The 23,186-nt window shown below is 43.7% G+C and overlaps 1 protein-coding gene across 1 annotated transcript in view; it reads right to left on the bottom strand.

The window, feature by feature from the left end:
• The window catches only part of PIGN (phosphatidylinositol glycan anchor biosynthesis class N), a 618,025-nt gene that overhangs the window by 295,675 nt on the left and 299,164 nt on the right, over positions 1-23,186 (bottom strand). The window contains exon 14 of the mRNA XM_077492054.1: positions 21,735-21,917. Within this exon, the coding sequence (XP_077348180.1) occupies positions 21,735-21,917 (183 nt within the window). The remainder of the gene's footprint in view (positions 1-21,734; positions 21,918-23,186) is intronic.

Raw genomic sequence — 23,186 nt, forward strand, 5'->3', positions numbered from 1 at the left:
CATGTACCGTCTCTAACTTGGCAACGAACGAATTGAGGCCAGCCGTAAGGGTGTCCATAAGGACCATGCAGTCCGCAGGTGACCCAGTTGCAATTGCCTAGAACTCCGGGGAAGAAACACCAGTTTCTGAAGCCATGATGACCCTACCCTGTCTGCCACCCGAAGGGGACTTAGGACAGTCCCACCATCCTGCTGCCGCTGACTGAGGGGTTCTAACCTGCTGGACTCACCGTCCTGAGCAGTTCCGCGCTGTATTACAGCAGTGCCTGCAGATCCCCAGTGCTCCCAGATGCAGAGGTACAAAAGCTGCGTCGGTGGCAGGTCGTCAGCACGATCGGTGAACAATCGGTGAGCGATCTGAAGCACGCGTCCAGATTCACAGGAAAAACCTCCCAGCGCTCTGTGATGACCAAACAGGAAGCTGAGGGCACAGGCGCTGCTGCTAGAGCACAAAAAACACGATCCGGCAACAAGAAAATGGCCGCCAGTGTTCTAATAGAAAATCACTAGGAAAATGGCCACTTGAAGCCAGAAGTATGCCTGACCCTTGCCCACACTTAAAATGGGCGCTGGCCAGAGCCATGAGAGGCATAGAGAAAACATGTCGCAGACACAGCGCCAGACACAGGGGCAGACCTCACAGGCATCCATGGGGACTAAGCTGCAGGACCCAGGCACTCCAGTACAGCTGAACCCCCAGGTGAGAGCCCAGGGCACACGCACACACTGCTCAGTATCATAGCCCCATCCCCCGTGAGGGGGGAAGGAGGGGAGTTAGGGACAGGGGAGAGAAGAGAGGGGGTGAGGGGGGCCCCCGAATCGACCTCCCAGGGAATGCCCAGCTGCTCCACCCTGCCGGGACAGGGGGAGCTGTACTTACCAGTCCCGAAGAGCTTGGGGATATTCCATGGTAGTCAACTCCTGATCAGTACAGGGAAGACTACTGGCCCGGCATACTGTGACGCAGACATCAGTAGCCCGGTCATATGTATGCCCCGGAGCATAAAAGCTCACCGACCACCTCTGGAGCTGAGGTATGTTGTGGCCTGCCGAGCCATAGCTGCGACCTGCACACGCTTGATGGCCGAACTGGGGAGACTACAAGGATAAGTGAATCAGCATGTCACCCAGCTGGCTGTTGATAGAAGATCACAGGATCATTCATCTTGCACAAAAAGCCAAGCTTCTGCATCAAAAAAACATGGACCTATGGGCCTGCAGGGTTCCTAGGTGCATCTCCTTCACTAGGCAAAATAAAACTGTGTCTGCTAGGGCAGGCTGTGGGGGTTGTAGCCTAGGGACCGCCCCCTGGGCGGAACTAAAAGTTCTGAAGTGTTGTATTACAACTTTGCCTAGTGATCTCCAGTAATAGGGCTGACAACCCATTTTGTTACAGAGAGGAGCTGTGTTGGCCGGTGAATATAAGAGAAATAAAGATTTAATCTCCAAATACAGAAAAGTTTCTTCACAGTAAGAACTGTGAAAATGTGGAAAAGACTCCCTCCAGAGGTGGTTCTGGCCAGCTCAGTAGATTGCTTTTAAAAAAAAAGACCTGGATTCTTTCCTAAATGTACATAATATAACTGGGTACTGACATTTATAAGTAAAGTTGATACAGGGAAAATCCGATTGCCTCTCGGGGCTCAGGAAAGATTTTTTTCCCCCTTCTGTAGCAAATTGGAGCATGCTTTGCTGGGGTTTTTCGCCTTCCTCTGGATCAACTGTGGGTGAAGGATTATGTATATGGGATTGTATTTTATTTATTTTTTTGGTTGACCTAGATGGACTTGTGTCTTTTTTCAACCTGATTAACCATGTAAACATAATGCAAACTATTTTCTTTCTTTCGCAAAGCAATCTCTACATCGACAGCTCTCTCGGGTTTGGCTTCCGGAGTCCCAAATCAAAAGCAATCTCTTGCTTCAGTCCTTCCTTATTTATACCACCAGCTGGTGGTCATTAGTGTACTTCAAAATCTGGTCCGGAAACCAACAATGCCAAGGTGGCCCAGATCCTACCTTAGTTTCCTGTAAGAAACTATGCAAGGTGATACATAGCATCCATCAATCACCTTGTCTTTCATACTGTCAAAGATGATTTCCCCCCCCCCCCCCCCCCATTACATGTGAGGTATTGCTGAGAACATCAGAGTGAGTGCAATAATTCTAGTACCAGAGTTCATCTTTAACTCTAAACTTGTAACCTGTAAAAGCTTTTAAAGCATCACCCATGGAAATTTTTATGTACTGTAATTTGTTGCCATTTCACAGGTGGGCAAAATTTTATTTTCCAGGGCCTCTGCTTTCAGCAAATATATAATGTTTGGGGGTTCCAAGTAATTTTCTTGCAATACATTTTTTTTTTAGATTTTTACATATGTGAAAAATGTCAAAATTGCGCTGGGCAGTAGGTGGTTAATAGCAACAGCGTATTTAGATGTGGTTTGTAGCTTGGTATTTACAGTGTGTGAAAAATGAATATCCAGTTGAGAGCCTCTTGTTTACATAAATGATTGTTAAAAAAAAACTAGACAATATAATTTATAACATAATTAGGTTACTTAAAGAATAAAGTAGTTATTTACATGTATTACAATCTGCACACAACACATTGCAGCAAGTTGTCACTTGTTATCTGTAAACGTGCAGGACTCACCCTTTGAACACACAGGATAAATAACAAATTGATGCAATTTACTTATGGCTTGGCAATTCTCCATTATAAATGACAGCAAACAATCCAGAAATAGCAACCCCTCAAGAAAATATAGCATCTATTTAATTGGAACATGTAAATCAGTTCTAACACCTATACATTTAGGAAAAAAAATATCCCATAAACAAACTGAATTTATGTAGGAATACTCAAAATATGTTAGTGGGATATAAATGTGTAAAGATTTTGTTTTGTTTAAATGCTACTAATTTGGTATTACTAATTATTTCATTGTTACTGATTTGGAACTATTTTGTCCCTTACTAAGTCTTTCAGTAATGGTCAAGAGCTTTCCAAGAGAAAGAAAACGAAATAAAGTGTTCAATTTCTTTTAGGCTGCAATGTCGACCAAAACTGCAGCATTATCAAGTAGGACACCGTTTAACCACTTCAATACTAGGCACTTTCACGTTCCTGCCCAAGACAATTTTCAGATTTCGGATAAACGTATGAACCGAAGACCAAGTTGCGGTCTTACAGGTCTGAGCCATAGAGGCCTGATGATGCACCACCCAAGAGGCACTAATCGCCCTGGATGAGTGTGCTCTTAATCTGAGAAGGAAGAATTTTCTTCTTTAAGCTGAAGCTTGATCAATCACTTAAAATATCCATTTGGAAAATAGTGGATCTTGACCTCTGGCAGTACAAATAAAACCTGTGTTTTGCGAACCTGAGCGGTTGCCTTTAAATAGATTCTGATCGCTCTTACTACATCATAGTGCTTTCTCTTCCCCAGATTAAGGCTTCTGGGGAGAAAGGAAGAATAATATCTTGGTTTAAATGAAAACCTGTTACCACTTTTGGTAAGAATTCAGGATGAGGACATCAAACCACCTCATCCTTATGCATGATGAAATATGGCTCTTACAAGACAGAGCCGTTAGTTCCGATAAGAGATAAGAAATGGCAAGCAAAATAGATTATCTTTCTTGTCAAAGAACCAAGAGAAATTTCTCGTAAGGTTCCAATGGCTGATTCAGCAAAGCCTAAAAGACCAATTTTAAATCCTAAGGATTTAAAGGTGCCTTGATAGGGGGATAAACCGTGTTACCAAGAGTGGGAAGCAAGAGGCCATAGGAAAAAACATAGACACGGCCTGGATCTGGCTCTTGATAAAAGTCAAGGCCAGCTTCATTTCAGATCCCATATGCAGGAATCCTGCCTATTGACATACTTCCTGGGTTGCCAACACCTGGATCCATACCAAGAAACCTATGCCTTCATGATTCTATAGTAAGTGATTCTGGAAGCCGGCTTCCTGGCATTAGTCAAAGTAGACACTACTGAAGGAGATCACCCACGATCCTTTATAGAGTAGGATTCAACAGTCAAACCTGTTAAACTACTTGTCCTTAAAGTAGGATGAACATCGGACCTTGTGCAAGAAGGTCTGGCTATAATGGCAGAGTCCAAAGGACTTCTACTGCCCTCTTTATGATCTCGATAAATTAAGATCTTCTGGGACCCAGCTGGGGCCACTAGAAACACCTCCTTCTGTTCCTGCTTAATCCCGCGGAGAAGGCACAGAAGTAGCAGAGCTGGAGGAAATGCATAGATCAGTGAAAACTGATCCCCTGGGAAGACTAATGCATCTGTTCCGCCTGCTAGCGGACCCCTCGTTTTGACATAAAGTTGTCGACCTTATTAATGAATCTGGACGCAAATAGGTCCATGTCCGGAGTATCCCATCTGACTTATTGCTAGGAAGATGTCGGGGTGAAGAGATCATTCTCCCAGAAATAATTGTTGGCGTCTCAAGTAGTACGCCTGAAATATTAAAATTGCAGATAGGCAAGGAGTGTTGTGTCCTGCCAAAGCTAGAACATTATTCACCTCTTTTTGGGCTGCACGACTTCTGGTGCCTCCCCTGGTGTTCGATGTAAGTCCCTGCTGTGGCTCTGTCAGACTGAATCCTGTCATGACAGTCCCATAATCTGACCGCCAAGATTCTATGGCCAGATGTACTGCTTGAAACTTCCAACAAAGTTGATAGGCAAGGTCCTCTAACCTGGATCATCTCCCCTGGACAGAATCTTCTTCCAGGGCTGCTCCCCAGCCTAGAAGGCTGGCATCTGTTGTTAACACCTTGCAGGATAAAGATTTTCCCTCCTGCTGGATAACCACCAATTTAGGCTCTGACCTATGTTGGGAGCCAAGCGTATTGGAAATAAGGCCTGAATCCTCTTTATTCCAGACCAACAGGATGGTGTCTTGAAACAGTCTTTGAATAAAACTGTGCATAAGGAACAGCCCTAAAGGAGGCCACCATTTACCCTAAAAATCTCCTGCAGCCGAATGAAGGAATTTTCCTTTAACCTGATAAGTTGAATTAGTCCTACAATGGAACTGATTCACGTCTTGGGTAATAATACCTTCTTCTGTATGATATCTATAATCAGTCCCCAAATAACCTCCTTGATGGTTTTAAGTGGAATTTTCCTAGGCTGAGAATCCAACCTAGAGTCTTCAGATATCCACAGCTGAGATCAGACTCTGTTTTTACACCTGAGACTGAATGATCTGTTAAAAGTAGATCCTTTTAATAGGCTAGGACCGTTATGCCTTGAGCCCTTAACCTGGCTAAAGGAGGTGCCAGAATCTTTCAGAACACTCGTAGTGCTGTGATTAAGCTGGGTGACAGTGCCACGATTGAAAAAATAATATTATATTTCAAACCGCAGAAATTTCTGGTAAGTAGGAAAGTTTGGCACATGGAGATATGCAACTCCCGTCCTTGCAGGATGGACGCAGCCGATCGAATTATGAAAGGATCGGATGTTTGAGTGCGGATTCAGATCTCGGAGATCTAGAATGGGTCTTACCTCTCTGTTTGGCTCTGGGACCTTAAAAGGTTTGCGCCAAAACAAAACAAAAACCCCTGTTCCACTAAAGGAATCTCTGATATAACCGACTGGGATAACAGTTGATCCAGAAGCCAGAAAGAGAGACTTCTCTTCTTTCCTTTTCCTTTTTTTTCTGGAACCTTAGGAGTATTCTTTGAGGAGACGGACACTCTTGCATAAAGACTGCCACGTCAGCAGCCCCAAGGACCCCACAGGCAGCACTCAAACAGGACCCGAACCCCAGACCCTCAGATCGAAAGCCGACTGGGCCATCCGGGCTCTTGAAACTCTAGATGTAACCTAAAGAAGAAAATTGCAGAAATCCTTCTGCTGTTAAAGTGGTTGTAAACCCTTACAAACCACTTTGACCTACAGGTAAGCCTAGATTAAGGCTTACCTGTAGGTCCAAGAAATATCTCCTAAACCTATACGGTTTAGGAGATATTTGCCTGAAGACAGGCACCACTGTCTACGGCGCATGCACCATAGACAGCGACGCGCATGCGCACTGAGCGCGGCATTTCCAACAATGGATCTGCCGCGCGTGTCGGCTCCCGTGCGCATGCGCGGGAGTGACGTCATCGCGGCTCCGCCGAATGACAGCGGCGGAGCTGCGAGACGCCACCAGCAAGATGGATGCGGCGGACTACAGGGGACAGCGGCGACTTCGCTGGCTCCTGTGTCAGGTAAGCGACACATAATGGGCTACTATGCGATGCATAGTAGTCCATTATGCTTTGCCTTTGCAGGGAATGAAAGAGGAAGTAAACCCATCAGGGTTTACTTCCTCTTTAACATTGTTCCTGCCAGACTTTGAGAATCACAGGACCTTTCCCCTCATTTGAATGAGTGGGGGTGCTCCTTCATGAGAAGGCCTTAGCATTCTGTTTTATGGGCTTTCTGCCCCCAAGATCCTGGTGCTGCCCCAGGGAACTAAGGCATAGGAGATGCTGTGTGATTAAAGGAGAACTATTTGAACCTACTTTTACTGGTAAAGAGAGCTTTACTCCTTTTGGAAGTATTTATCCATTCTAATAGTCGTATACCAGGAAGGGACACCTACTGGCTAAGGTTTTCACCCAGTGCTTTGGCTGATTAATATTTCAGCCACGGACCTCTGCAAAAATGCACTAGTCCAAGTATAAGCCATAGCATCTGTGAGACACAGTGCGTCAAATACACCACCCCCTTGCCGGGCCTGCTGATCAGGCAGAACTTTCAGGTAACTCACACCTGTTCCTTAACCCCTTGGAGTCCACATTCCAATGCATTGGTGTGACTCAAAATGTGCTCCACCACAATAGTGGAGCAGACGTTAAAGGGTTAATGGACTGAGCTACTCCAATTACAGCCAGAACTACAAAAGACATCTTGTCTTTAAAAGGAAAATCCAACCGTAACTTGCTGGATCCTTTACGATCAGTGCATTATCCGCTGGAAATGTGAGACTCTGATCACTGAGGTGATTGCAGCATTAAATAGCTGGAATCCCCCATTTCTTTTAATAGAAATGTTCTCATTCAGAATACATAGCTATGCATGCATAGGAAAAACCTCCCCAAGTGGGGGAGGTTCAAATGAACCCTATTATAGGCAGATACCTCAAGAGCCTGTGCTGCAGGCAACAAAAGGGTTAAGTAAGGGATTAGGCAGACACCTGACTTGTACAGCTACTCCCTCCCTGTTAGGAGCCTCCGAAGAGGAAAGATAAGTATCTTCCAATATTTGGGAAGATCTACCTGATCGCCAGCCTCCTGCACCTCAACAAAGGGGCCCAGAGGACTAGATGGGAATCTGCTATGTTTAGTCCTACTATGGAGAGACATCATAGCAATAATCCTTTAATTGGTAGAAGAAAAACCCTGTTTGTATGAAATACACAGGGACAGAAGTGTTCTACCCTTGACGGCTCATCTGACTCGCCGTATTTTTCTTTTTACCTCTCAGGGGAGGAAGAGATTCTTTTGAAAGGTTTTTTTAGTTTGTTGTATACCATTAACCCCTTAGAACCCTTAGAGGAGTTCCTGGTCCCTTTGTCACTCATAGCTTACAGTACAAAGCAGAGGCAGTACCAGCAAAAGAATGTTTCACTTGCTAGGCTATAGTACAGTACAATAACTGCTATTAATCCTAGCTATACAGTACAATGTTGTCAAAAGGGAAATGCCTGTGTCACCTAACCTGACCAGCAACCCCCCTGCTCTGTCCCTCCACCACCAGGCAGCAGCTTCTGTTGCAGATCTCTGAACTACTTCCTCCACGTGTGGCCGGCGTCTGACGCCGTTTAGCCATGCCCTGCGCGGAAACACCCCCCCCTTCCTCTTTCAACAAGTGTGTGAGCGCCTGCATCATGGCAGGCGGCATGGTGGGGGAGGGGTAAATCATCCACCTGACGAAGGCAGCTGGCTGGCATTCAAAGGATCAAAAACCACCAATCTGGGGGCCCAGAAAGTGATCAGACCCCCCCCTTCATACCTGAGGGTCTGAGCTGGCTTGAACGGATAGGAGAGTGGAGCCTCTGCTGTTTCCAGCGTTAGAATGGTGAGTGTCCAATACAGCCTCCAGTGGTGACACATAGACATGACATGACAATACAATACATGGAAGGAGAGATTATCTCCCCTACCTTTCCTCGCAGCAGGGTTTGTCAGAGATAAAAAACCCAATCTTCGCCCTTCACGGTAGGCTCCAAGACCTTGAAAGGAAACTTTCAGGAACAGGGGTACACTCAGGTAATCCCGCAATCCTGGACCTGCGAGAAGACCCTGCCAGGAAACTTTTATTGGCCTTACTACCAAAAAGTACTGGATCCCAGGGCCCAGCTTAAAAGCATTCGCGAGCAAAACCTTGTGTTCGGATGACAAGGCCCAGGTACCATTCATTTAGTCCATTATGGAGACATCAGAATGGATCCAGCCAGGATGGCTGGCTCTCATCAAAGGATTACTGCCTGTGGAGCTCAGTACACACATCCTTACACGTGCCCAACACCTTAAACACTGGCGAAATAACTGAGGACTCCCAGTAAAGGGAGGGGTTGTATGGGGGGAGTTCACGCCTTAAGGGGCGTGCCAGTGTCCAGCACCTGATACACCGATACAATCACATAGTTATTACTATGGCTGTGTCCCCTGATGTAAGAAAAGAAATAAGTTTTCCTTAGTGTCCGTTATAAAATTTTGCAAATAAGTAATTTTTGTTCTTCACCGACGGCAACTGATGAGGCTGCACTATTGGAGGCACTGATGAGGCTGCGCTGATGGCCACTGATGGGGCTGCACTGATAATCAGGGCACTGATAATGTTCTGCCACTGATAATGTACTCATTACTGTACCCTGCCAGACTTACTAGTCATTGGCTCTCCTTTGCACACACAGAGACAGCGTGTGAGCAAAGAAACAATAACCAACAAGTCTGTTTACATGTGACAAGTTGTGATTGGACACAGCTGATAACATGGTAAATGGCTGCCGTGATTGGCTCTTTACTGCCATCTGTGATCAGCCACATCCAAAGGACACAGCAGTCATAGAGAGTGCCCAATATGGGCCCCAGGAGGGCCATAGAGAACTGGAAGGCAGTGTTGTAGCTGTTTTTCAGCTATAGCGCAGTTGGGAAGAAGTTTAAACGGTATCAAATGACAGAATCACACATTTTTACTGAAATCGTTTTTTTTAAAGCTCAAGTTTGAAGTTTAATCTGCTTGCCATTCCTGGCTCCCCCTTTCCTATCATCAATATGCTAATTACATTTTTGAATAAAATCTTTCCGTTTCATTACATACCTTATTTTAGACTCAGTGACACCTGTGTCTCTTTGCTACTCTAATCACACCGATCATGGCTGATGTGAGAGGATGGCAGGGTGCTGTACATACTTGCCAAGAAACACCACAGAACACTGCATCACTACTCCTCGGAGTCCTGAGCCCTGAAAACAGTGGGCTAGTTCTTGGAAGTTGTTATATCAAACTACAGGTGCAAACATCAAAATGCCTTGATGGGTGTATGTCAGTCTGCAAATGTGGGCATTCCTATGCAGGCTGCACTTGCATGCAGGCAGCCCTAGGTAATGCCCAAATTTAATGCTAAGCTTCCATAATTGAAATCCAAAAAATGTAAATGGTGGGCCAGGGGCAGGAAAACTGGAGATGAGAGCGTTAGATGATGCTGGATGTTCTCCAGCCAGAAAATAATGCAGGCTCGATCTGGCTTGCTGCAGCTACCAATGTACAATGTGAGAAGCTCACAGTGTGCACTGAAATCAGAGTAAGCAATTTCAGTGCAGGGGTGGAGCTTGTGCAACTGTTAAGCCCCATACACACTATCAGATATTCTGCTAATTTTTGTCTTCAGATTTACCAAAATCATGTAGTGCAAGGGCCTGCCTGTTTGCATACCAATTGAAACTCCTAAGGTTTGAGGCTTATGTGTAAACGTGAATCCTTTAGGAGATATTTACATTACATGCAGCCAGTGACGTCACTGGCGCATGTGCTCTGAAGGAACGGCCACCTGTGCCATTCATTCAGAACCCTGTGCCGTGAATGGTGGCTCCCGCGCGCATGCCCCAGAAGTAAGATGGGTGAAAATGGAAGCGCCTGCAGCGCTGATTTATTGGCATGGGAGGGCTTTGTTTTATGGGATGTTTAACATAATGTGCTAGTATGCAAAGCAGGGTTAAAAAAAAAAAAATGTGCAGCGGTATACAACTGCTTTACTAGTCTATGTGTTAATAGAAGTGGCTTAAAACAAATACCACAATCATGATCAGGATAAAAGAACCACTTCTCCAAATGTTTTGTCGTTTGTCACATTCTGGAAAGCAGCATGCCAACAGGAGAAGAAAGCAGATTGACAGAGAAATGACTTCATCCCTGTGCTACTTCTAGTTTACTGTCCAGTTAGACTAAGGCGGGTCAGTGTCAGCCTGGGATCACAGGAAGTTAAAGAGGTTGTAAGGGCAAAAGTTTTTTTTATCTTAATGCATTCTATGCATTAAGAAAAAAAGCCATCTGTGTGCAGCAGCCCCCTCAGCACCCCTAATATTTACCTGAGGTCCCTCCCTGGCCAGCGATGTCCACAAGTGTCTCAGCCGTCCAAGATTCTTCTTCCTGATTGGCTGAGACAAAGCAACGGTGCCATTGGCTCCCACTGCTGTCAATCAAAGTCAGCTAGCCAATCAGGTGAGAGAGGAGGCAGGGCTAGGTTGGGGCTCTGTGTCTGAATGGACACAGTGAGCTGTGACTCAGCTCAGGTGCCCCCATAGCAAGCTGCTTGCTGTGGGGGCACTCAACAGGAGGGAGAGGTCAGTATCACAGAAAGAGGACCAGAGAAGAGGAGGATCCAGGCTGCTCCAGGGTGCAAATCCACTGCAACAGAGCAGGTAAGTATAAAATGTTTGCCTTTACAATCACTTTAACTCCATCTACTGGCATAAGAGAAGACATCTCTGCAAAGAAGGTGAATATTGCATTTTAATAAATATATATATTTTTTTTAATGGACTGTTATTTTTATCTTGCTGGAAATATGCTTTCGCATTTTTCCACTCTATCCAAATTTTTTTAAAAGTGTCTTGGGTTAAGCATAAACAGTTCTAACAAATCTGATGCGCATGCTTTCAATGTGTTTCTGGGTTCTACTTCTCATCAGACACTCATCTGATCAAGATAATGCTGCTGAGATAAAATATAATAAATGTACAGTAAGATTAACAAACCTGGCAACAGTCTGCCAGATTTGAGTATGCTTACTCCTTGTGTGCCATAATTTTAGCACAAAATTGAAGATATGTTCACTACAGTATTTATACCACTCTGATAATGGTGTATACAGCCATTTTGAATTGGTTTTAGAATGGAACATTGGTGTAAGTGTTTCACCATTTTGGTGCACACAATCAGACATTTAAAAAAAAAACATTGCATAGCACGTTTAATGCTATTTGATGCAGCTGGTGCAACACTACATAGAACTGTAGTGTCCAAAATTTTAAAAAATTCGCTTGAGTTAAAGGATAACTCCACTTTCATAGGGAAAAAATAATATAGCATATACAATTGCGACACAAGTCATATTGTAATTGAATGCTATTAAAAACCTTTCCTCTTAAATCTGCAGCTCTGTAATTTTCTGCGCAATGCAATATGGCCAACTGCAGGTGTTCTGTACTTAGAATACGTACAGAATGCCCCCCAGAAACATAATTTCCTGCATGGGTGATTGGCTCACTGATTTTCCCAGAAGTCTACACTAAGATACAAGTCAGATTTTTGGCATGCAATGCAACAAAAATCTAAGTTTTGGTAAGATACTCTCAATAGGAAATAACGTCTAAGTACTGGTTCACACTACAGCGACTTGGGATCCGACTTGTCAGACCTCAAGTCGCCCCAAGTTGCTGGACATAAGAAATTCCATTGAAGTGAATGAGAGCTGTCTTAATGTACACTACTGAAATCACTCCGACTTCGGAAAATGTTCCTGTACTACTTCAAGGCGACTTCTAGCCGACTTGTACCCATAGATTTCAATGGAAGTTGCCTCCAAATCGGATCCTTATCTTAATTGATGTGAGTTGGATCTGAAATTACAGGAAGATTACCCATGAATTCCCAGAAGTTGCTTCGAAGTTGCCTCCAAGTTGCCTGGCAAAGTCGTGCCAACTTTCAGGTCGATGTAGTGTGAACCGGCACTTAAGGGATGCAGAACCTATCACTTTCCATATTAGAGTTGTGATTCTGCAGCAGCTGGTTGATAATTATGAAGCCACTCCCATTACACTCACTGAGCACAGGGGCACAGAGAAACAAACAGGGATTTCTTCAGAATAACAAAAGGTAGGAATCTGCAAAGTTTGTTACAGTCTCTTCAATGTACATCGATCACCCAGAGGGGAATGTCTTTTTCTCAACAAAAGTGGACGTACTTTAACCACTTAAGCCCCGGACCAATTTGCAGCCAAAGAACCAGGCCCCTTTTTGCGATTCGGCACTCTGTCGCTTTAACTGCGCGGTCGTGCGACGTGGCTCCCAAACAAAATTGGCGTTCCTTTTTTCCCCACAAATAGAGCTTTCTTTTGGTGGTATTCGATCACCTCTGCGGTTTTTATTTTTTGCGCTATAAACGAAAATAGAGTGACAATTTTGAAAAAAATTCTATTTTTTTTACTTTTTGCTATAATAAATATCCCCAAAAAATATATAAAAAAACATTTTTTTTATATTTTTTTTTTACTAGTAATGGCAGCGATCAGCGATTTTTATTGTGACTGCGACATTATGGCAGACACATCAGACATCTTTGATACATTTTTGGGACCATTGTCATTTATACAGCAATCAGTGCTATTTAAATGAACTGATTGCTGTGTAAATGACACTGGCAGTGAAGGAGTTAACCACTAGGGGGCAGTGTAGGTGTTATGTATGACATTATGTGTTTTTTTTATTGTAGGGGGCGTGGCCTGGCATGTGACGTCACTGATTGTCTTTCGCTATAAAAGGGAACAGACGATCAGTGACAGGCTCAGTAGGAAGCATGGGGAGAGGTTTGTTTACACAGACCTCTCCTCGTTCTTCAGCTCTGTGACCTTATCGTGGGACACTAGCGGCGATTGGGTCCGCTGGTCCCGCGACCGTGGTCACGGAGCTCAGGACCGGGTCAGGAGCGTGCTGCCGGTGGCACGCCCCCGACCCATGGCTGGGCACTTAAAAAGCAACGTACCGGTACGTGCTTGTGCCCAGCCGTGCCATTCTGCCGACGTATATGTGCAGGAGGCGGTCCTTAAGTGGTTAAGCATTTACAGCTTCAAAGGTCAGTGTTTTTTATGGTTACATTTATTCACAACAGAAAGGATGTTTTTACTGCATAAGATCTGATAAGCATGTTTTAAATTTGCTTCTGGTTTATATTTTCCATCAGACAATCATTTGATCGAGATCAAGCTGTCAAGACAAAATATAGTAAATGTACAGTACAAGTTCTTTACTTATAATATTAATAATATCTCTGATTTCCAGAAGCAAAAATTGGCATTGAGCCACAGCATTTCTGTTAGATAAGCATGCCATGCCAGGAGGTAGGGCTCTACCTACCTCTATTCTTATCTCTACAAAATTTTATAATAACCATCCTTGCTTCTCCATGAAACCTGAAACCTCTCTGGTTAAAGTGGCACAGAATACTGTACACAAATGATTTAGCTGCACAGGAGAATGCTATGGTACTGATCACAGTTAAATATATTTGTATAATTCTATCCTTTAGTACAGGGGTAGGGAACCTTTTTGGCTGAGAGAGCCATGAACGTCACATATTTTAAAATGTAATTCCGCGAGAGTCATACAATATGTTTAAAAATATATATATTTTTTTAATCAATTAATCAACTAATTTCAATTATAACTGTCCTGTATCCACATAATCTCCCCCACTGTAATATCCACATCTCCCCTACAATTGTCTGCTTGCTTACCACTACACAGGCAGGCAGAACCACGAGCAGTTGAGGCGCGTGATGATGACGTCAGTGCACCACTCAACTAGGCCGCCGCCGGGTGTACCATGATGGCTGCAGCTCCGGAGCTAGGGATTCCGCTATTGGCTCAATCCACGGATCAGCACACCATGCAATCCGCGGATTGAGAGGTGAGAGCCAGATGCAGCCATCAAAAGAGCCACATCTAGCTCGAGAGCCTTAGGTTCCCTACCCCTGCTTTAGTATATAATTTATAAGTTCTACGTTCACTTTGCCACTATGCAAACATGCCACTTCCTGGTTTTTCCCAGTGACATCATACATACCTCCCAACTGTCCCTGATTTCAAAGGGACTGTCCCTCATTCAGAACAGAGTCCCTCTTTCCCCCTCATTTGTCCCTCAATTTGGTCTGATATAGTTGTATATAAAGTGCACTACTTATCTATCAAAAAGTGTTTTACAGTGCAAACCCTATCATCCAATGTCTAAATTGCTCCATTTATTAATTTCAAAAGCCAGTGTAAAGGAATACTAATGGTAAGAAAAAAGCAATTGTGGGTTTAACCAAGCATATTTCTTTATTTTTTTTGTACAATTCTCCTTTAAGGGGGTTTGGCAGTGTGTGTGTCCTATGCCTACATACCTTAAATAATGGGCGTCCCTCATTCCCATTTCAGAAAGTTGGGAGGTATGATTATACCTCTAGGACACACACTCCAAATTTAGCTGCAAAAACTCAACAGTTTGCATTCACAAACTCGAAAAACACAAATTGCATGGACATTGCCAAGTCATTACATAATGACCTCAGACACATGGAGGGGAGTATTAAGAAAGATTGGTGTGTGCTAAAAAAATGCACCAATTTCTATATGCCTGCTTATTTAGCACTTCCTGTGACAAATTGTTTAAAGTTCCCTGCATGGTGGTGACAGTATGCCAGATTCAAATATGCTTACTCCTTGTGTACTAAAATTTTAGCACAAGTCGGAAGATATGTTTACACCACTCTGACAATGGTGGATTATTATTATACAAGGTTTATATTGTGCCAACAGTTTGCGCAGCTCTTTAACCACTTAACAACCGCCCAATGCCGATTAACGGCTTCAGGGCGGTTGTTTAACTCTGAGAGGCCGTTAATTAACGGCCTCCCAGAATTCTGCTCTCGCGCACCCCCTGGAGCGCGCAGAATTTTCGGTCTTTTTTCTTTTATAGCACAAAAAATAAAAAACTGAGAGGTGATTAAATTCCACCAAAAGAAATCTCTATTTGTGTGGAAAAAAGGACAAAAATTTCATATAGGTCCAGTGTTGCATGACTGAGTAATTGTCATTCAAAATGTGAGAGCACCAAAAGCTGAAAATTGGTCTGGTTATTAAGGGTGTTTAACCACCTTCAGACCGGACCATTTTGCTGGTAAATGACCAGAGGTCTTTTTACAATTTGGCACTGCGCTGCTTTAACTGGTAATTGCGCGGTCATGCAATGTTGTACCCAAACAAAATTTGCGTCCTTTTCTTCCCACAAATAGAGCTTTCTTTTGATGGTATTTGATTGCCTCTGCGATTTTTATTTTTTGCGATATAAACGTAAAAAGACCGCAAATTTTGAAAAAAAATGATATTTTCTACTTTTTGTTATTAGAAAAATCCAATAAACTCAATTTTAGTCATACATTTAGGCCAAAATGTATTCAGCCACATGTCTTTGGTAAAAAAAAAAATCAATAATTGTATATTTATTGGTTTGCGCAAAAGTTGTCACATCTACAAACTAAGGTACGTTTTCTGGAATTTACGCAGCTTTTAGTTTACGACTGCCTATCTCATTTCTTGAGGTGCTAAAATGGCAGGGCAGTACAAAACCCCCCCCAAATGGCCCCTATTTTGGAAAGTAGACACCCTAAGGAAATTGATAAGTGGCATGTTGAGCCCATTGAATATTTTATTTTTTTGCCTCAAGCGATTGAATAATGACAAAAAAAAATGTATTTATTTTTTTTTACACAAAGTTGTCACTAAATGATATATTGCTCACACATGCTATGGGCATATGTGAAATGACACCCCAAAATAAATTCTGCTGCTTCTCCTGAGTACGGGGATACCACATATGTGGGACTTTTTGGGAGCCTAGCCGCGTACGGGGCCCCGAAAATCAAGCACCGCCTTCAGGCTTTCTAAGGGCGTAAATTTTTGATTTCACTTCTCACTACCTATTACAGTTTTGAAGGCCATAAAATGCCAAGATGGCACAAAACCCCCACAAATGACCCCATTTTAGAAAGTAGACACCCCAAGCTATTTGCTGAGAGGCATTTTGAGTCCATGGAATATTTTATATTTTGCCACAAGTTGCGGGAAAATTACAAACTTTAATTTTTTTTTATTTTTTTTTCACAAAGTTGTCACTAAATGATATATTGCTCACACATGCTATGGGCATATGTGAAATGACACCCCAAAATAAATTCTGCTGCTTCTCCTGAGTACGGGGATACCACATATGTGGGACTTTTTGGGAGCCTAGCAGCGTACGGGGCCCCGAAAACCAAGAACCGCCTTCAGGTTTTCTAAGGGCGTAAATATTTGACTTCACTCCTCACTACCTATTACAGTTTTGAAGGCCATAAAATGCCAAGATGGCACAAAACCCCCACAAATAACCCCATTTTAGAAAGTAGACACCCCAAGCTATTTGCTGAGAGGCATGTTGAGTCCATGGAATATTTTATATTTTGCCACAAGTTGCGGGAAAATTACAAACTTTTTTTTTTTTTTTTTTCACAAAGTTGTCACTAAATGATATATTGCTCACGCATGCCATGGGCATATGTGAAATGACACCCCAAAATAAATTCTGCTGCTTCTCCTGAGTACGGGGATACCCCATATGTGGGACTTTTTGGGAGCCTAGCCGCGTACGGGGCCCCGAAAACCAAGCACCGCCTTCAGGCTTTCTAAGGGCGTTACAGTTTTGAAGGCCATAAAATGCCAAGATGGCACAAACCCCACCCAAATGACCCCATTTTGGAAAGTAGACACCCCTAAATTTAGGGGTACACTAGTGAGACTAGGTAATAAATGGCGGGTGCCCTGAAACTATAAAAAAAATAACTAACCAACCAGCGTCACCTGTAACAGTTATATGGTGATCACTGGTGAAAGGGTTAACTAGGGGGCAATCAGGGGGCTTTATGCGGTAGTATATGGGGGTCCCTGGCGCTATAAAAAGCTGCGGCGAACCTAAATACCTACCTGCCTAACTAGCGTCACCTGTGACACTAATACAGTGATCAGAAAAACGATCGCTTATTAGGCTGGGTTCACACTGGAGCGATGCGGGAACGCCACGAATCCGCGGCGGGTTCCCGCATCACATGCCTCCCGGCAGCAGTTCACACTGCCCTATGCGAACTGCTGGGAGTGTCAGTGAAATGTTAATGACACCCCCAGATCAGTTCGCATATCGCAGTGCGATCTGCAAACTCGGATCGCATGGTGTGAACACCCATGCGATCCGATTCTGCTGCGGACCAAAAAAAGGGTCCCGTGCGAGTTTGCGGCGGGTACGGCGGGTGCGACACGAATTCAGCCATACTATCTGTATGGCTGAACTCGAATCGCACAGAGATCGGATGTGATTTGCACTGCAGTGCGGTGCGAATCACATCCATTCTCATAAACCGCTGCAATGTGAACCCAGCCTTAGTGACACTGGCGACGGGGGGTGATCACGGGGTTAAACCTTTATTGGGGGGGTTAGGGGGGTACCTTAGAACTAAAGGGGGCTAACCCTAACTGCCCTAACAGTTATTACAGTCACAAATGACACCCGCCGGGTGATCAGGCGGTTAAACCTTTATTAGGTAATAAATGGCGGGTGCCCTGAAACTATAAAAAAAATAACTAACCAACCAGCGTCACCTGTAACAGTTATATGGTGATCACTGGTGAAAGGGTTAACTAGGGGGCAATCAGGGGGCTTTATGCGGTAGTATATGGGGGTCCCTGGCGCTATAAAAAGCTGCGGCGAACCTAAATACCTACCTGCCTAACCAGCGTCACCTGTGACACTAATACAGCGATCAGAAAAACTATCGCTTATTAGGCTGGGTTCACACTGGAGCGATGCGGGAACGCCATGAATCCGCGGCGGGTTCCCGCATCGCATGCCTCCCGGCGGCAGTTCACACTGCCCTATGCGAACTGCTGGGAGTGTCAGTGAAATGTTAATGACACCCCCAGATCAGTTCGCATATCGCAGTGCGATCTGCAAACTCGGATCGCATGGTGTGAACACCCATGCGATCCGATTCTGCTGCGGGCCAAAAAAAGGGTCCCGTGCGAATTTGCGGCGGTGCGGCGGGTGCGACACGAATTCAGCCATACTATCTGTATGGCTGAACTCGAATCGCACAGAGATCGGATGTGATTTGCACTGCAGTGCGGTGCGAATCACATTCGTTCTCATAAACCGCTGCAATGTGAACCCAGCCTTAGTGACACTGGCGACGGGGGGTGATCACGGGGTTAAACCTTTATTGGGGGGGTTAGGGGGGCACATTAGAACTAAAGGGGGCTAACCCTAACTGCCCTAACAGTTACTACAGTCACAAATGACACCAATGCAAAAAAAAAAAAAAAAGCAATTGGTGTCACTGTGACTGGGGGGGCAGGGGTAATTGGGGGGTGATCGGGGGGTAAAGGGGGGGTGTGAGTGTGCCTGGCATGTTCTACTGTATGTGGGGTGTGTTGGTGCAACTCACCGAACCTCTCTCCTCGGTGCCGGAACGAAAACTACCGACACGGAGGAGAGAATACATCACTTCCTCTCCTGTGTTTACATTACAGGAGAGGAAGTGATGTCACCGGACATTTTCATTCGCCGGGAGCGATCGCGAGGGGGTGGCCATGAATGAATGGCCGTCCCCTCGTCCGGGATCGCTCCCGAACGAATACCGACCGCCGCAGGCACCGGGCGGGGGCCCGATCGGGCCCCCGACCGGCGGGCAGGCAAGGACGTACATGTAAGCCCTTATGCCTGCCCGTGCCATTCTGCCGACGTACATCGGCGTGCGGCGGTCGGCAAGTGGTTAAGTGCCCAGTGGTCAAGTGGTTAAAATATAAAGGGGGCGGACAGACACAATTACAATATAGTTTAATACAGAAGAGATAGGAGGGTCCTGCTCATGGAGCTTACAATCTGAATGGAGGGGGGACTGGTACAAAAGGTAATATCTGCAGGGGATGATCTGGTGGAGGTGACTCAAGTACGGCTTTTTAGGTGATAGTGGGGTAAGCTTTCCTGAGTGAGTTTTCAAGGATCGCCTAAAGGCAGACAGGGTAGAAGATGACCAGACATATAGGGGTAGGGAGTTCCAGAGGATAGAATAGGTTCTCAGAAAATCCTGGAGGCAGGCGTGGGAGAGGTAATTAGGGAGCTAGATGTCCTGGGAAGAGCTGAGAAGACAATCTTAGCGATATTTACAGATGAGGTTGGGGATATATCTGGGGGCGATGTTGTAGATGCATTTGCATGTTGTGGTTAGTGTTTTGAATTTTATACATTGGAAGCCAGTGAAGAGATTAGCATAGAGGGGTAGCAGTCACAGATTGGTTAGTAAAGTGTATAAGCCTGGCAGCAGCATTCATAATGGACTAAAGGGGGATAACCTGTGTAAAGGTAGGCCTGTGAGGAGGGAGTTGGCATAGTCAAGGCAGGATAAAACCAAGCTGTGAAAAAAGTTGTATTGTGTCGTTAGTCAGGAAGGGGCGAATTCTGGAAATGTTGCAGAGGTTGAGGCGGAAGATTTTGCCAGTGATTGGATGTGGGGGCTAAAGGAGAGGTCAAATTCTAGGTCAAAGTCTAAAAAAATTATGGAGTTGGGGTGTCCCCTCCAAAGCCATACCAGACCATGGCTATGGGGGGGACCCCATGTCGGGTTTTTTTTTTGCCGTTTTTTTTTTGCCGTTTTTTTTTTACATTCAGCTGTCAGCGGAGAAGCCCGCTGACAGCTGATGACTCATCAGTTGTTAGGTAAGCGGCTGCCGGCTTCCCGTCCTGCTCCTTAGCAACCAGCTATATACAGTGAATTTAAAAAAACAAAAACACACAAATCTCAAAACGCTAATCGTAGCAAAATTGCAGTAAAATTGCACAAAGCACAGCAAAAAGCACTGCAAAAATGCTCCAAAGTAACGTGCATAGATGTGAATCGAGCCTAAGGGTAAATAACCTCTAAAGGTCTCAATCAGCAATCAAACAGAAATATTTCCTCAACAGGGCACAGGTAGCATTTAAAACCTGACATAGATTCACCCATTAAATAAAAGAGTCGTGGATAGAGTTCAGCTTTAAGCCTCATGCACATTGGACATTATAATAACGTTAAAAAAACTCCAGTAGCTTTGCAGTGAGTTTCTCAGTGTTTTTGCAATAGCGTTTTTTAGCGTTAGCCCTTTTAAGCGTTTTTGTTATTATTAAATCAATGGGATTAAAAATGTTAAACACCGGTGAGCTGCGTTTTTGAGCATTTATCATTGTTTTTTGACATTAGAGCATTTTTATAACTGAAAAACTCCTCTCAGAACCCACTAGTTTTGTTTGTTCTTTTTACAGCCAAAAACCGCTGTGCATGGAAACATAGGATAAAATGCTGGAGAGTTTATTGACTGCAGAAAAAAATGTCTGAAGCCAAAAACAGCAGCTGTAAAAACATCCAGTGTGCATGAGGCCTTAAATTAAAACTGTGGTTGCGCTAAAGACAATAGACTATATACATATTCTGTCAGCCTTTTCATTTCTAATGTAAACAGAACAATGTAGAGAGAAAAAAATCCAACATGAATGTCTTCACTGATTCTACTGTTAACTTTGAGGATTAAGTGCTCCCCAGTGGCTGCAGCTACAGAGCTCAGTGTTGGTTAGTTTTACAGCTTATTTCCTGCTTGTGAAGAATATGCAAAATTCTGAATGTCCATAGTCTAGCCACAGTTCTATGTTAAAGTAGTACACAATTAGTACTTTGAAAAACATATGACTTTTTATTGAACATGTAACTTAACTAAGGGGTGATTTAATTTCCTTATTTCCTTGGCATGCTTTAATCTTTGCATGAAAAGTGTAGTGAGGTTCACAAAGCACACTTATAATAAACAACTATAAAAACTGAATTTGGGCCCAAAAATATTTCTTAGCCCTAGTTTACACTGTTGCAACTTTTCATGCAACTTGCTGTGACATGTGAAACAGAATGTCAAATGACAAGTCAAAACACATTCATTTAAATGGGTGCCATCTTAATTGCTGTAAATCAAGTAATAGCGTAAAAAAAGAATAGTTTCTGCACTACCTTTCTGCGTCTTCTTTGCAAATGATTGCCATAGACGTCAATGTTATAAATCACAAAAGTCGCAAGGAAATAATTTCTTTGTCTTATCTTTGCGACTTTGGCTGCGACTTCAGAGGGTTTTGTAAACTCAATAACGTGTCACACTCTGTACTGTAATGCTTTGCCAAAGCCAAAATTGCAAAACATCAAAGTCACATGAAAGTCACATCAAGTTGCAAGCAAGTCGTAATGCAAAGACATACTGGCAGTTTCGAGACTTTGGGGTTGCAGCAGTGTGAACCAAGCCTTAAATTCTGTAAAAAAAAAAAAAAAATTTTGCAATATGCCGTTTTACCTCGTCATGGATTACAGTAGTCTGGACTATGCTACTATTTGTTTTCAAGGTTATTAAAATAACATATGAAATCCAGCCAGCGAAACCCATCACAACACTAACGCCAAGAAATAATCTGTCATAGGTATGATAATAAGTGAGTCCTCGTAAAGCCAAGTCCATCAGAGTCTTGCAGAGGTCCATCTATGAAGACAAAAGATAAAACCATTTGTTTAGATGCAACACAAATGTTGCTGGAAAAGTACATTTATATTGATAAGCAAGATAATGCACTGCTCCAACTTTGCTCGATATCAATAATAAAATCATGTTTTTAAAAAAAATCAGAATTACAAAGGTCTGTGAAATCTACTCAAACTTCAAAATTTCAGCCTGGCTGCTGCATAACTCTAGTTTCAATGAATGCTACGTTATGAAAGTTTTACCTTCAGTCCTGCACAGTTGTACAGTTTCCTTTCATCTACTAAAAATGTTTAGTCTAATTTCACTGTACACTTTGAGCTCCTCGGTGTGTGAATTAGAAGCTGCAGCAAGTCAGAGCCCACCTCATTTTATGGCTCGGGGACATGCAGCATCATCTAACCCTTTCCTCTCCAGCCTGATTGTCCCTAGCCTGACTCTTTCATTTAGGCCCCATTCACACATTGAGGCCGGGTTTACATATGCTGCAGCCGCGGTTCACAGCATGGGCTCCAGTACGACCCTGTTCACCGATTCAGGTGTGATTTAGGTCAGAGTTTTTTGAATTTGCAGCTGAATCGGAACCAAAGACGCACAGGACCCTTTTTAAATGTGGACTAAGGCCACCCGAGAGCTAAATGAACCAGCTCCATTTAGAGCTGGTTACACTGTCCTGTCACACAAATTGGATGCGGGGAAACCTGCACCCATATTGCATATGTGTGAACCAGGCCTGAGTGATTTTCTGCATGAAGCTCTAAAATGCTCAACAAAGCAAATCCCATTCATTTCAAAGGCCCCTGTTACCTGAAGCAAAACACCTGTTCCTCAAAAAAGTACAAACAAGTGTAAGTGCGACAACCTAACTCCAGTCAAGGATTAAGAATATAAATGATGCGCTATTCCTGTGCAAGCAAAGTGACTAGATATAGTACAAAAGTAAAAATTATAAAAAGACTTGATACATGCACGAAAATGGTACTGAATACAAAGTGCTGTGTCTCAATATAGTGAGCCAGTAATTAATTAACCACTTGCTTACTGGGCACTTAAACACCCTTCCTGCCCAGACCAATTTTCAGCTTTCGGTGCTCTCACACTTTGAATGACAATTACTCAGTCATGTAACACTGTACCCAAATGAATTTTTTATCCTTTTTTCCCCCCACAAATAGAGCTTTCTTTTGGTGGTATTTGATCACCTCTGGGGTTTTTATTTTTTGCGCTATAAATGAAAAAAGACCGAAAATGTTGAAGAAAAACGCATATTTC

Source organism: Lithobates pipiens, unplaced genomic scaffold (genome assembly GCF_037356315.1).
Source record: "Lithobates pipiens isolate NorthernLeopardFrog02 unplaced genomic scaffold, aLitPip1_a1.2 Scaffold_19, whole genome shotgun sequence".
In the NCBI taxonomy this organism is placed as follows: Eukaryota; Metazoa; Chordata; class Amphibia; order Anura; family Ranidae; genus Lithobates; species Lithobates pipiens.